The sequence below is a fragment of the Prunus avium genome, chromosome 1 (assembly GCF_965620075.1).
Source record: "Prunus avium chromosome 1, drPruAviu1.hap1.1, whole genome shotgun sequence".
Classification (NCBI taxonomy): domain Eukaryota; kingdom Viridiplantae; phylum Streptophyta; class Magnoliopsida; order Rosales; family Rosaceae; genus Prunus; species Prunus avium.
Window position 1 is genome coordinate 36707903 of NC_142284.1, and position 13172 is coordinate 36721074.

Genomic DNA, 13172 nt, shown 5'->3' on the forward strand with positions numbered 1-13172 from the left:
TAATGTAAGTTGAAAAAACGTTGGTGAGTTTTATATTTTATCCATTTTGTAAACCAAGCCAAGAATCCAAAGCTAAGTTTTATATTTTATCCATTTTGTAAAAGCATGTGAGCATTCTGTCGGCTAGACATGCTTTGTTTATTAGCTCAATAAGCTACTTTTGTATTACTCTAGGAGACATGCTTTCCGTAGAGTACCCAAATCAGTTCAATGAGCTACTTCAGTTCTCTACATTTTTTGAGTTTCATATCGGGATATTATCGATAATATCTCGATATATTGACCAAATCATTCATAAAAGTGTTGAAAATATCTTTCCGATATTATCGGGATAATATCGGGATAATATCGATATATTGACGATAACTATATGGTTAGTTGTTAAAATATCGGACCCCCAAAAATCAGATATTATCGGGATAATATCGGGGATATTATCGATGTTTAAGACCATGGTTGTGTTCCATAAAAATAGGATCCATTATTTTTCTTTTAATTTTAATTTTTTATTTATGACAAAGTATGAATTTACTACATTATCCTCATTTAATTAATAATTTCAATTCTTAATGTTTGCATTAACTAAGGGCATTTTCTGGTATTTTGAATGTTTCACCATACTCTGCCTTTTGCTTTATATATATAGATTTGCATTAACCAATGCCATTTTTTGGTATTTTGAATGTTTCACTATTCTTTGCCTTTTGCTTTATATATATAGATTTGCATTAACCAATGCCATTTTTTGGTATTTTGAATGTTTCACCATTCTCTGCATTTTGCTTTATATATACTAGCCTCTCCGCACGCACTTACGCGCCTGCGAGAGGCTTTTTTTTTTTTTTTTTTTTAAATTTAAAACTTATTTTAAAATTAAAAAAGATAATTGGTAGTTATGTTCCATAAAAATAGGCCATTATTTGATTTTTCTTTTAATTTTAATTTTTTTAAATATGAAAAAGTGTGAATTTACCATATTATCCTCATTTAATTAATAATTTCAATTCTTAATATTTGCATTAACTAAGGGCATTTTCTGGTATTTTGAATGTTTCACCATTCTCTGCCTTTTGCTTTATATATATAGATAAATTACCGCTACAAAGTAGAAAATCTTACCCTAACTAATAATTGCAATGGACGGGATTGAAGTAGGTTTAAAAGAAACATAACCTATAAAAGCAGTTGACAATTGCGGAGGCTCCGCAAGGGGCAGTTGATTGAATTATAAAATAAGAAGTTGTGAATGAGCAGCAAATGATCACAAAATACACGTATATATCGTGGATTTAGACAATGAATCCTTAAATCAAACCCGAGGCAAGAACATCAAGTAATATTGGAGAAAATCAACGAATGGATTTTCATTTTTCTTTTAACTTTTGTCTTTTCGAAAACAACATTTTCTTACAACTTGACCAAAGAATTCTATGAGAAACAATTTGGTGAGCACCACTAGCATGTACCGTCCATGTAATTTACCAACAGCTCCTGAACCGTACCTCTATCTGGCATCCTCCCCGCAGCACCATAAATGGGAGCGAGCCCTCCGCTTATAGGACCTGGATTTTCTTTAACCTGAATGATGTCACGTCACAGTTAATAAAAATACGCATAAATGGTTTTTGGTACACAGTAAAGGGATGTAATCAAATGGTAGATATGGTTTGGTATTTTGCTAAGTTCAAAATCAACTTACAGTTTTCACAGATTCCGTCAGATCCCTGAGAAAGTCATCAATAATTGGTACGTGTTGAAGCGTCAAGCAGATATGAATGCTGAGTCAAGCATAATAAACAAAACAAATAAGTTTCATGCGCTTGAATTCGTGAACTAATCATGAAGACAGCAACTGAGCACAAGCCATTTCTCATTCACTAGAACAGAATACCTTCCCACAAAAATCATCCATCCAATTCATATTGAAAGCCTCCCCTTATTTGACACCCCATAATAGTAAATTAGACAATCTACTTGTCACTAGTGGTGGATACTTTTTGACATGGGAAAAAGAAAGGAGGCTATAGCCTACTATGACTTTGTGCATAACTTTTTTTTTTTTTTTTTCACAAGAAGGCGTATGTGCACATGCAGCCACGCAAACAAACACACAATAGCCTACCTGTTGGGTCTTTGCAATGCATTCAAATGCCAGCCTTTAGATGACATGATATCATTTACTTCAAATATGTCAACAACATTAGATCCCAATGCCACAACTGTCATGTCTGGCCTTCCAATGACAAACAACTCGGGAATTTCCTCTATCCTGCACACAAAGTGGCAAGATTAACAAAAGATCAATACCCCTGCTTCCAATCCCCAAAGGAAAACAAAAATAACCAAACAAACAAGACACCCTTTTCAGACGGAGAAAAAGAAAAGAAAAGAAAACAATACCCTTTCTGAAGTCTTTTTGATACTTCCATGATCTTTTTTGTGTTTTCCAAGTACCCTACAGAATGTTGGAGTGTAATGGAACATAATCAGCCACAAGCCAAGAATTTGCTGAAAATATTTAGATTAGTAGAAACATCTGGCCAATACATTCTTACCTTCCTCCCCCAAAGACATCATAGATGCCCAAGCCCCAGCAATTAAACCACCAGGTCTGCTTCCGGCAATGGTTGGAGACACATATAGCCCTCCTGACCACTCAGTAACTGCAAACCACAAAAATTGGCAATGATTATTGCATCAAAATTACATCAATTCCAGCAACAAGACGGATGAACAATTCAGTTGACTGCCTGGATAATCATTTTTTTCTGGTGAAAACTTACCGGCAACGAATTGATGCTGAGATGGAAAATAGAAAGCCATAAACCCAGCATTCCGATGAACCAATATGCAATGAAAAGAAAAGCATATTAGGAAGGCTAAATCCAAATGCAAAGCAATGTTTTCTGAATGTTTGACCAACATCAATAGATAACCTTTCTGAGGTCATGGTTTCTGTACAGAACTACACTTGTTCCTTTAGGAGCCAACCCATATTTATGCACATCTGCTGATATTGATGTCACTCCTTTCACTGAAAAATCAAAGGGTGGAATTGGATACCTGAAAACAAACAGTTGAGAAAGATAAGTTAATGATAAGAAATTATAATTTCCAAAAAAGAACACCATCTAATTTCAGGATACTTATATTCACAATATATATATATATATCCAAAAAGATGACAGATGGACATGTGTATGGAAACTGTAACACCTACCAACTATTTTATACCATAAACTCCCTAATATCAAATTCTAAAAATAAGAACCATCTAATATCAATTAAAATTACCGAAGTGCCAACCTATACAAAGTATTACAGCCACCAATAGCTCTAAATTGTAAAACCAAGAGAATAAACTACGATTACCATGTGCAACACTAAATAAAACACATTCACTTAATCACCATACAGTAAAAGAAAATTGACCAATCTCATGTGGTTAGCAAACTTCAAATTCCTCAAGTTAACAGCATGGTACCTTCAAGGCTACAACTCATTAACTTTTGGAACACAAGAAATTTAAAAGACTTGTAAAGTAGAGGACCATACTCCCAACAGTAAGACATCTACATGGTACGCAATAAAATCAATAGCCAAAATTAGAAACAACTTTTGCTGGCAGAACCAACCCAGACATACCCAAGCTTATTAGCAAAAGGTAATACGAAGCCACCAAGACAAAGGTCCACATGGAGACAAATGTCGAAGCTAGAAGCCAATTGACCAAGCTCCTGTACAAGAAGTTCCCGTATATTCTCAGTTCAAAGTTCTTAAGATAAGAGAACATCACTAAAGCTAAGATCATGTCATCTTCCAAAAATTTATCCATAAAAACCCCCTATAAAAAAATACCTCAATAGGATCAATAATGCCATGAGGGAAACCAGGTGCAGATCCAACAATCTGCAGCATCACAAAAGTATAGGTTAGTTTAACTGGCAAACAGAGAACTTGAAGTTAGGAAAATCACCCTTGTTGCACAATGGGTTAAATGGAGAATTTTTTTTTTCCTTTTTCTCTTGAGCTAATGAGAATAACAAAATTTTAATAGAATATATTATCAGAGATGCAAGGGAAAATATGAAAGGAGCAAAATCAACAAATTAATTGCATACCAAAACGGTGTTTCTATTAATGTATCTTCTAATTGCTTTGACATCTGCTTGAAATTCTTTATTTACAGGGACACGCCAAAGCTTGATGTTATAATATTGTGCAGCCTTGTCATATGCTGAGTGAGCAGATTCAGGTATTATCCTGCGCTTGAACATAAAATAGGTTGCATTAATACTCTCCATGCTACAACAGTTAGTATAGATAAGTGTAACATGACATACATTTCAGGCTTTTTAATCCCCTTCGTGGTTTTCATATAATCTCGTGATGATTTCACAGCCAATAATATACTTTCAGTTCCTCCTGATGTCATGTTTCCACATATTTGTCCTCCAGAAGACTTCATTTTACTTCCAAGCATTGCAGCAGTCATTGCAACCACTTCTGCTTCAAACCGTACCACACTCTGGAATACATCCATATGCAATGGATTGGTATGTGCAAACCTGAAAGCCAAATCCAAGCAAGTTCAAACAAGAGGTAAAACATGAATACATGGGAAAGGGTGGAGATCGGAGAGGAAGTGATCTTATCAGATATAATAAAAATGGTACCCTAGCTATGAAGCAAAGAACTGTAACAGGCAATCTTGTCTTTGACACATAACCCTGATGGTGTCAATGTAAACAATGTACCTGATTAAAACTTAGACGTCTAAAGAAGTTGAATCATAAAGCCAGTGCAAACTCAATGCTTATACGAAAATCACCAATGCACCCACCCTTCTGATGTTTCAGTACTACAATTTTTTTTTTTTCTTTTAGGCAGGGGTGGAGGGGATGCAAAGGAGTTTGGCATTCACTTGTTTGTGAAAACCCGGCACAAGTGTAGAATTTATCAGGAAACATTAAATGTAGAACCCTGTAATTATTTTTTAAGTGGTATATCCCATAAATATATATGGGGTATGGCTGTTGCTGCACCCCAAGTTCTAACCCTAATAAGAATAGCAAGAAGAAAAAGGCTATTCACAGATATACAAAAAATCTTACTTACATTGAGCATGCCTCATTAATTAAAGAAAAATGTCCCTCACACTCATTTCCTCCAATGTAGCTGCAAACACAAACCAAGAAACAACCAGGCTCAAGCACAGAAATAGATACAATCTAACACACACACAAGTGTGTCTCACTTGTGCATGACAAAGATACAGAAGATCACTCAACAGAGACTCAGGCCGTCAATCACATAGACTTCACCATGCAATTAATGGCCTGTGGTCATCCATGATGTTCAGGATGTCTCAAAATTGAAAATCCTATACGGACACACATGTGTGTGTTGATAAGTAGTTCAACATTAATTTTCCTAGTAACTAACAACTACAGACATACACTGCACCAGAGCATTTGCCTTGCCAAGCCACATCTTTTCTTTTCTCATCTTTCATTTGCTCTATGACTCCCACTCCCAACCCTGTGCTAGGCAATTCAGTTCTCCAACTTTCTCTTACAGATTTACCACCAGACTGTAACTTATCCACAACCTGCTTGTTTGACAACAACATCCACAAATTTGACAAATTGTTACCACCATGAGACATGCACTTAATTCAAATATTAAACTATAAAACCTCAAAACCTTTCACAACTGGGCTATTTACTACACTTCACCAGCCTCTGAACAAACTGCATTATATTGCAAGAAATAAGAAAATGCAAAAGTCTCTGTCGCACTAACAGTCTCACACTGAATGCTTCCTCTTTTTCCTTCTCATTTCATTTATTGTCCAAAAATATTATATATTGGCGCCAGAAACAAACAAACAGATGCGACGAAATTAAAATTTGAAAGAGAAAGAAACTGAATCGCATATGAAAGCTTATATACAAACAAACGCAGACCTTTTGTTTCTCAGCGTCGATGTAACTCTTCACGCCAGGAACCAACCTGTAATTGACAAAATCAAACAGAAACGAATAATTAAACCGGTGATATCTTAAATTAAGAAAGAAACAAGTAAACAGAAATGAGCATTCTACTGAAAGCTCACTTGACGAAGCTCATGAAGAACCCTAGCAGAGTGGCTTTGAGTCCGTTCTCGTGCAGGACTTGGAGAGCCGAGTGAAGCATGGAAGCAACGAAGAGTGCGATAAGAGGAGCAGAAACCAGAACCAGAGGCTCGTATTCGGACAAGAATGAATTCGCGGAAGCTCTAACATCAAGCAGGAACGATTTCACAGAAGAATCCATGGCTGAACTGAACAACCTGATTACAGTCCAAGACTACGTCGGTGAAAATTCAAAACCAGTAGAGAAAATTACGGATAGATAGTGAGGCTTGGTTGAAAAATTGTTAAGGCGTAAACGTAAGCGCTTTGGGTTTGGTTGGGTTGCGTAGCTTAGAGAGCTTCTTACCAAATGGAGTTTTTGGATTTTGGATTTGGATTATGCTTTGTTGGCGAAATTTCTGATTGTTCGATGCAAATGTTTTGTTGATGTTGGTGTGGACGGAGTGTGAAAGAAGAGACAAAGCGTTGAAATTCTTATAATTGGTCCGGCTGCCTTCTCGATCAGAACACCTTTTTTCTGTTTTATTTAATTGTGCTATTATGAATTAATTTGCAGCGACGCGACCTTTTTATAAATTAATTATCACATGTGATATATTACGACCGACTCTTCTAAGAAAGGGTAATGTTATACTTACCACATAAATTTACCATATTTTAATATCATTTTACATGGCAGCTGATGTGGACAATCACCTCATTAAAATTATATTAGGGTTTTTTTTAAGGAGATAATATTTTCTATATTTTTCTTTAGTTAAATTTTTTTATAAAAAAAAAAAAAAACCCTATTGATTTAGAGACCACTTTTCACACGTCTCTCTACCTCCCCCAATTCTCTCCCTCCCTCCTTCCTCTCCCCATAGCAGGTGCTTGGCCGGACTTCCGCCACTGCTCCACCAGACTTTTGACGTAGTTTCTCCGCTCTACTCCTTCCTCCACGGTTTTAGGTTAGTAAACCTTCGTTATAACATTCTTTTTCTGTTTAGCTTACCTTGTTTCTTTTTTGGATGAATGCTTTCTTCTCACACACGGTTGCTGAATTGTTAATTTATTTGTCTCAATCAGTATTTATTTGCCTGATATCGATATTTAGATAGAGGTTATGGGAAGCACAATATGCCAAGATTAAGTTTCAGGGAAAAGGATTACGAAGAGCTCAACCACAAAATGGAAGCAAAATGGAGAATAATATTTTTTGTTTTACCTTCTTGTTGAAATTTACAAATTTAGTTCAGGTAATGATGCACTCACTTTGAACGGAAAATGGTGTATCAAGCGGACATGTTGCCTTTCACTTTGAGACAAGACAAGAGCCTATTTTTCAATTGTCCTTTCAACTTTACATTGTTCACTTTAGTTTGGCAGCATTTTGGACAGTCCAAAGTTTTCCTGTTTGTTCTTCTTTTTTGGGTACAATGAAATCTTATGCTTACAATTATAATAAACATTTTCAATCTGAATGCATCATCCATATATAGTAAAAGGAATTTAAATAATGGCATAAAGAAAGCTTAAAGATGGATAGATAGATAGATTAACAAAAGCAGCAATAGAGTAGACTACTACTCTTTATTCGTATAGCACTGAGTAAGTAGTTCCAAGCTATTTGCGCAAATCCTTGAAATAGGCAGCTGGGTTACACATATGGAAATCAACTTTGAAGAGAGTTATGATCTATTGATTTTGAACTTTTTGATATCATCTTTTAGGTATTAAGCTAATGGGTTTGGACGGCTGTTGTGTACATATTCCCACTCATGAATTTCATGGAGGCAAATGGTTCATCATGAATTTAATAAGTGTGCAAATGGTATTAAGCTATGCATTTGTCTGTTACACCCTGCTCATGAATTTCATAAAAGGAAATGGTTCATCATGAACAATACAAACTGCAAATGAGAGAATTTATACAGCAACCATTGAAAACTAACAAAATACATTAACTTATTTATGCTTTAACGATTAGATCTCTAACTATAAATGAGATATAAATGAAATCCAGTACATCAATTAGATACAATCTATTATCCAATGGAGGGGGGGGGGGGGGGGAGGAAGTTTGCAGAGGTCCGACAAAGCGCCGACAATTATAAACAAATCCTGATTTGAAGAAGTCTGGCGGAATGACGTTAGAAGTCTGGCGGAGCGGTGGCAAAAGTCCTACAGAGCACCTGCGATGGGGAGGAGTGGTGGCAGAAGTCCGGCCAAGCACTGCGATGGGGAGGAGAGGAAGGAGGGAGAGAGAGAATTCGGGGAGGCAAAGAGACGTGTGAAAAGTGGTCTCTAACTCAGTAGGGGAGTTTGTTTTTAAAAAAAAAAACTAATTAAAGAAAAATATAGAAAATATTATCTCCTTAAAAAAAACTAATATAATTTTAATGAGGTGGTTGTCCACATCAGCTGCCATGTAAGATGGTATTAAAATGTGGTAGATTTATGTGGTAAGCATAGCATTACCCTTTATGAAATAGGCTTTTTATCACAAATGGTCCTTGATGTTTACTAAATTATCACGAATGGTCCTTGAGGTTTTTTTGTGACATTAATAGTCCTTAACGTTAGGACTTTTTATCACAAATGGTCTCTGTCATTAGAAATTCTGTTATGCTCCGTTTGGATGAAGGAATTGCCAATTACATAGAATTATAAAATGACGGAATTTAGATTTCCGTCATTTCAATTTCTAGCAATTGACGATTTCAGTGTTTGGATTTATGCATGTCGGATTTCGTAAATGACAGAAATTGAAAATTTCAATGTTTGGATATCTCATGTAAATTATAAATGACAGAAGTATAAAATAACATACCGTTTGATGAACTAAATAACTCAACTTAAACAAATAGAACATATTAGAAAACCAAATCACTCCCCACGTGCAATAAACATCAGCAACATACTCTTTTTTTTCTCAATTGGGAGTGCCTTCAGTATCTGAAATTGTTTGTCATTTTCTATCAGCCAAGCACATGCTTTGAGTTGTTCATTTTCACTAAGACCTGGTACTGCTTGTACTTCAGCATATACCTCTACTGGATCAAGGTTCTTAGTATCAGCACAGATAAACTCTTCAAATGATAAAGCCATTCTAGCAATCGAATCATCAATAACATCTTTGACAACACCTCTTTTCTTTGTAGGAAGAATATCAGAAGAATTTGATGCACGATTTCTTCTCTTTTGACCATTTGTTGAGGTTGGTGAAATATCATCAATAACATGAATATCTTCTAAATCTTGTGTATCACCATCCAAATCAACATGATCAACTTCATCAGTAGGAGTCATAACCTCAGTTGCATCTGCACCTGTTTCAGCGCCCTCTCCAGTGGCTCTATCTTTGCCACACAAATCTACTATATCATCCCAATTTTCTATAACTTTAAATCGAAAACCTCTAGCATCGTCATGAGACTACCAAACAAATAATCAAAGTCAAATAAGAATCTTATAAGTACTCTTCAACAACAGAAAAAAACAGAGCACATGATTAAAAAAAAAAAAACTTTTAATTTATATATTTACCTTCACGTATTCTTCCCAAACATGATCTTCATCTATGCTTATCATCGTTTTTGTTGAATCCTAACTGAATCCACTTTGACTTAATATATCACTCACTACTCCATAGAACTTTTTCCATGACTTAACACGATTTCTAATATTATCAGCACTTATTTGGAGATTAAATTGTGCAGCTAATATATTTGCAGCAGTATTGTAAGCAACTGCCTTCCATCCACCATCTCCTTTGTGACCTAAGCTGCGCTCCTCCCGAAGTATATCAGCTAATTCACATTCCATAGCTATATTGCACCGAAAATAGTTTTTGTCTTCTCCTTCAGGCTCAACTCCTTGTTTGTCTTTCCTTTTCCTTGACTTTCCCTTGCAAGCCTCTTTTCCTCCAAATCCATTCATGATTTTAGCCCCTGCTTGTTCACTTTTGCACGTTTAAAATACAATTAGAAAGGAAATTAGGTAGAGAATCCCAACATTGGACATCAGTAAGCATGACAACAAGTGATAGAATAGTCAAGTACTCATACAAACAAATAACATAAGAATTAATGATCATTCTGATTAACTTTTTCTAAATAAAAAAACAAAACAAAAACCATGAAGTACATGAAACAAGAGAAACAAAGGTCCAAGTGTGAACAATAAATCAAGAATTAATGATGCCTCGTTGCACTTGATAATTATGGAACATCTCTACTGCCAATGTGTCTCGAAAGTTTGTCCATTGATCAGTAACTTGAACACTTGCAATCCTATCATGAGCATTATTTCCCTCCAAAGTCGAATGATTTGATATGTCATGATCCACAGAAGCTAAAAATTCCAAATCTTGAACTTCTAAAATAGGATCATTAGCTTGCTCAGTTCGAATGAAGTTATGCAATACAAAGCATGCATTTATGATTCTAACTTGCATTTTGATGTTGAAAAATGAAGGTGTACATAATATACTCCATCGTTTCTTCAATAGTCCAAATCCTCTTTCAACTACATTCCTTGCAATTGAATGACGTAGATTAAATAACTCTTTGTAATTTTCAGGTTGATTATTCCCACTCCATTCACTCAAGTGATATCTAGTTCCTCTATACGGTGCTAAAAACCCCGGTCCATTAGTATAACCCGCATCCACAAGATAGTACTTATCTACAATAAGAAATTGTAAAAAGCAAATTAGATATAAAGAGCTAGCTTGTATTGAAAAAAAAAAAGAGGAAAGAATATCAATCTAATTTAAAACTAGTATTAAAACTTACCTCTTGCAACATGAAATCGGTTGTTCCTACGTAAAGCATCTCGCAATATACGAGCATCAGATGCAGAGCCCTCCCATCCAGGTAATATATAAATAAATCTCAAATCTGGAGCACAAACCCCTAAAACATTAGTGGAGAGATCGCCCTTCCTATTTCGATATCTTGGTCTTTCTTTTGCTGACGCTGTTACCGGAATGTGAGTTCCATCAAGTGCCCCAAGACAATTCTAAACATGAAATATAAAAAAGTATAAGTATCAAACTTAAGATAACTAGTTGAAAAATAAAATAAAATTCTTATTTTTTTTCTAGTTATATAAGTACCTCAAACCATTGCCATTTGCTTCTTTCGGAACTCCCAACAGTACTTGGCTGGAATTTTATGTATTCTTCACTAATTCTCATCACGGCATATAAGACTCTGTTAAATTGCCGACTAATTGTTTCGATTGAACGGTAATAGTCAAAACCAATGACGTCCTTTGCTGGTTTAAATGGATACCATTAAAGAAACATACTCATGGCGTCCTTTGCTGGTTTACTACAGAGTAAATCATGACGTACTTAACTATGGTACTATAAAGTATCTCCTGAGAGCATACTCATGGTTCAAGCTTAAAGAAACATCATTAGTACTTATTACATGCTTTGCTTTGCTGCTCGCATAAGAATGCTTTTACCACATAAGGATTATTACAACAGTTGAATTAAAACGTAGATAAGAATTAAGACTATGACAACAGTGACTTTAGGCATCAGTAAACACAAAGATCACAAAACCCATTCAACACATTCATAAATTTAGTCAGAAACACCCAATTTGATAGCCATTCAGAAACCATGGTAACCCTAAAATAGAAAAATATAAATTGAAGGAGAGAAAGGCTTGAAGACTAACCTTCAAACTTGATCAAGAGAGACGTGTAACCCAAGAAGAACTCCTTCTCCTTACTTCTCTGGCTCACAGTTTTTTTATGATGCTTCTTACTTCTCTGGCTCGCAGCTTTTTTTATAAAGCGACAAGGCAATCTGTTGTTCAGGGTTTCATAGGTTTTATAGAGCGACAAGGCCTCCAAACTTGGCGCTGTTTTTAAGTTTGGCGCTTTTTTTTTTTTTTTTTTTTTCATGAAAATTTTGGCACAACGGAAAATATGAATTCCCGCACTGTGGAAATTGTCAAATGACGCCTATTTTGGTGGAAATTAAACTTGGGAATTTGATGCCTCAATTTCCATGATTTTTTCCGCGTGTCATTTAATAAATTCCGCGCTTAAATTGCCAAACAAGGGAATTGTCAATTTCTCATCTTAAATTCCCGACTTTTAGCTAAATTCCGCGTTATTTTCCCTCATCCAAACGGAGGGTTAAGTGTCTGAGAATGGAAGATAAGTGAAGCCTACATATACAATCACATAGTGACATGTGGATTAAATAAATAAATAATTTTTTTTTTGGGATGAAAGTCCATTCTCTCTCTCTATCTCTCTCTCTCTCTTTCCCTCTGCCCAGTGGCGAACCTAGTGTATAGGTGCTTCAAATTGCCCCTCTGCTCAACTGGTGTATAGATTACCTTAAGTTTACTCCTTTTACTTTCATTTATTTTTATTTTACTCCATTTACTTAAGTTTACAATGTAAATAAGGAAGTACCCCCAATTTGGATTCAAAAAAAAAAACTAGAAAATCAAATTCCCACCAAATCAAAATATGAAAAATCTGTTTTAGTGCAAAATACGATTTAGGCTAAAAATGATGGCTCGTTAAGTCAATATATACTTCATACTAAAATCCCATAAAATCAAGTTTTCTTATTTGATGTGTAAGGAATAAAACCCGCCAAAAATTATCTTGAGAAAATGATTATTCTGAAAAACCATTTTTCATACTTAGTCAATATTGCACCTCTGCTAAAAAAATTCTAGGTCTGCCAGTGCCTCTGCCCTCACTCCATGTGCTCTCCCTCTCCCTCTGTTTTTTTCTTGCCTCTACAACCCGACCACCCATGCCCAGCAACCCACCCCAAAGATATTGTTATATAGGTATACATTTTCTCTACCACTGTATTATTGACCACTCCAAGCCTGTATTGGGGGAACATAAAGCCGCTGATGGATTCCTATTGAAGAGAGGACAACTTGGCCATCAAGGGCTAATCCAAACAAGAGTGAACTTGCGATATATGGTACTTCTTGTGTTCTTAATACAGCTTAGAGTGGAAAAAATAAATGCATTATTTGCTTAGCCTCTGACTTATCTATT

At 35.4% G+C, this 13172-nt stretch overlaps 2 protein-coding genes across 3 annotated transcripts; both read right to left on the reverse strand.

Annotated features, from left to right (window-relative positions):
• Positions 1-1176: 1176 nt before the first annotated feature.
• DPL1 (dihydrosphingosine phosphate lyase) lies at positions 1177-6665 on the reverse strand. Of its 2 annotated transcripts, XM_021958238.2 has the most exons (16): positions 6484-6665; positions 6119-6334; positions 5970-6015; positions 5460-5611; positions 5119-5178; positions 4344-4568; positions 4122-4263; positions 3859-3909; positions 3646-3737; positions 2937-3063; positions 2784-2799; positions 2556-2663; positions 2401-2455; positions 2123-2269; positions 1700-1778; positions 1177-1578 (listed from the first exon to the last, which is right to left on the reverse strand). In XM_021958238.2, exons 2-16 carry the CDS (start codon positions 6316-6318, stop codon positions 1456-1458), a joined length of 1623 nt encoding a protein of 540 aa, XP_021813930.1. In that variant the 5' UTR covers positions 6319-6334; positions 6484-6665; the 3' UTR covers positions 1177-1455. The 2 variants fall into 2 exon arrangements, with proteins under 2 accessions (XP_021813930.1, XP_021813929.1); XM_021958237.2 differs by having other exon boundaries at positions 6119-6665.
• Positions 6666-9005: 2340 nt separating this feature from the next.
• Positions 9006-10044, reverse strand: LOC148297753 (uncharacterized). Its single transcript, XM_088248120.1, has 2 exons — positions 9666-10044; positions 9006-9554 (listed from the first exon to the last, which is right to left on the reverse strand). Exons 1-2 carry the CDS (start codon positions 9708-9710, stop codon positions 9006-9008), a joined length of 594 nt encoding a protein of 197 aa, XP_088104246.1. The 5' UTR covers positions 9711-10044.
• Between the last annotated feature and the right edge of the window lie 3128 nt (positions 10045-13172).

Bases quoted from the DNA above. Each gene is read 5' to 3' on its own strand.
- DPL1 (XM_021958238.2), bottom strand. From the start codon at position 6,318: ATGGATTCTTCTGTGAAATCGTTCCTGCTTGATGTTAGAGCTTCCGCG. The intron at 3,064-3,645 runs GTATGTCTGGGT...GTTTGTTTTCAG, and splicing joins CCTTTTGCTAATAAGCTTGG to GTATCCAATTCCACCCTTTG. The intron at 2,270-2,400 runs GTATTGTTTTCT...CTTTGTGTGCAG, and splicing joins TCAAAAAGACTTCAGAAAGG to GATAGAGGAAATTCCCGAGT.
- LOC148297753 (XM_088248120.1), bottom strand. From the start codon at position 9,710: ATGATAAGCATAGATGAAGATCATGTTTGGGAAGAATACGTGAAG. The intron at 9,555-9,665 runs GTAAATATATAA...TTTGTTTGGTAG, and splicing joins TTTGGGAAGAATACGTGAAG to TCTCATGACGATGCTAGAGG.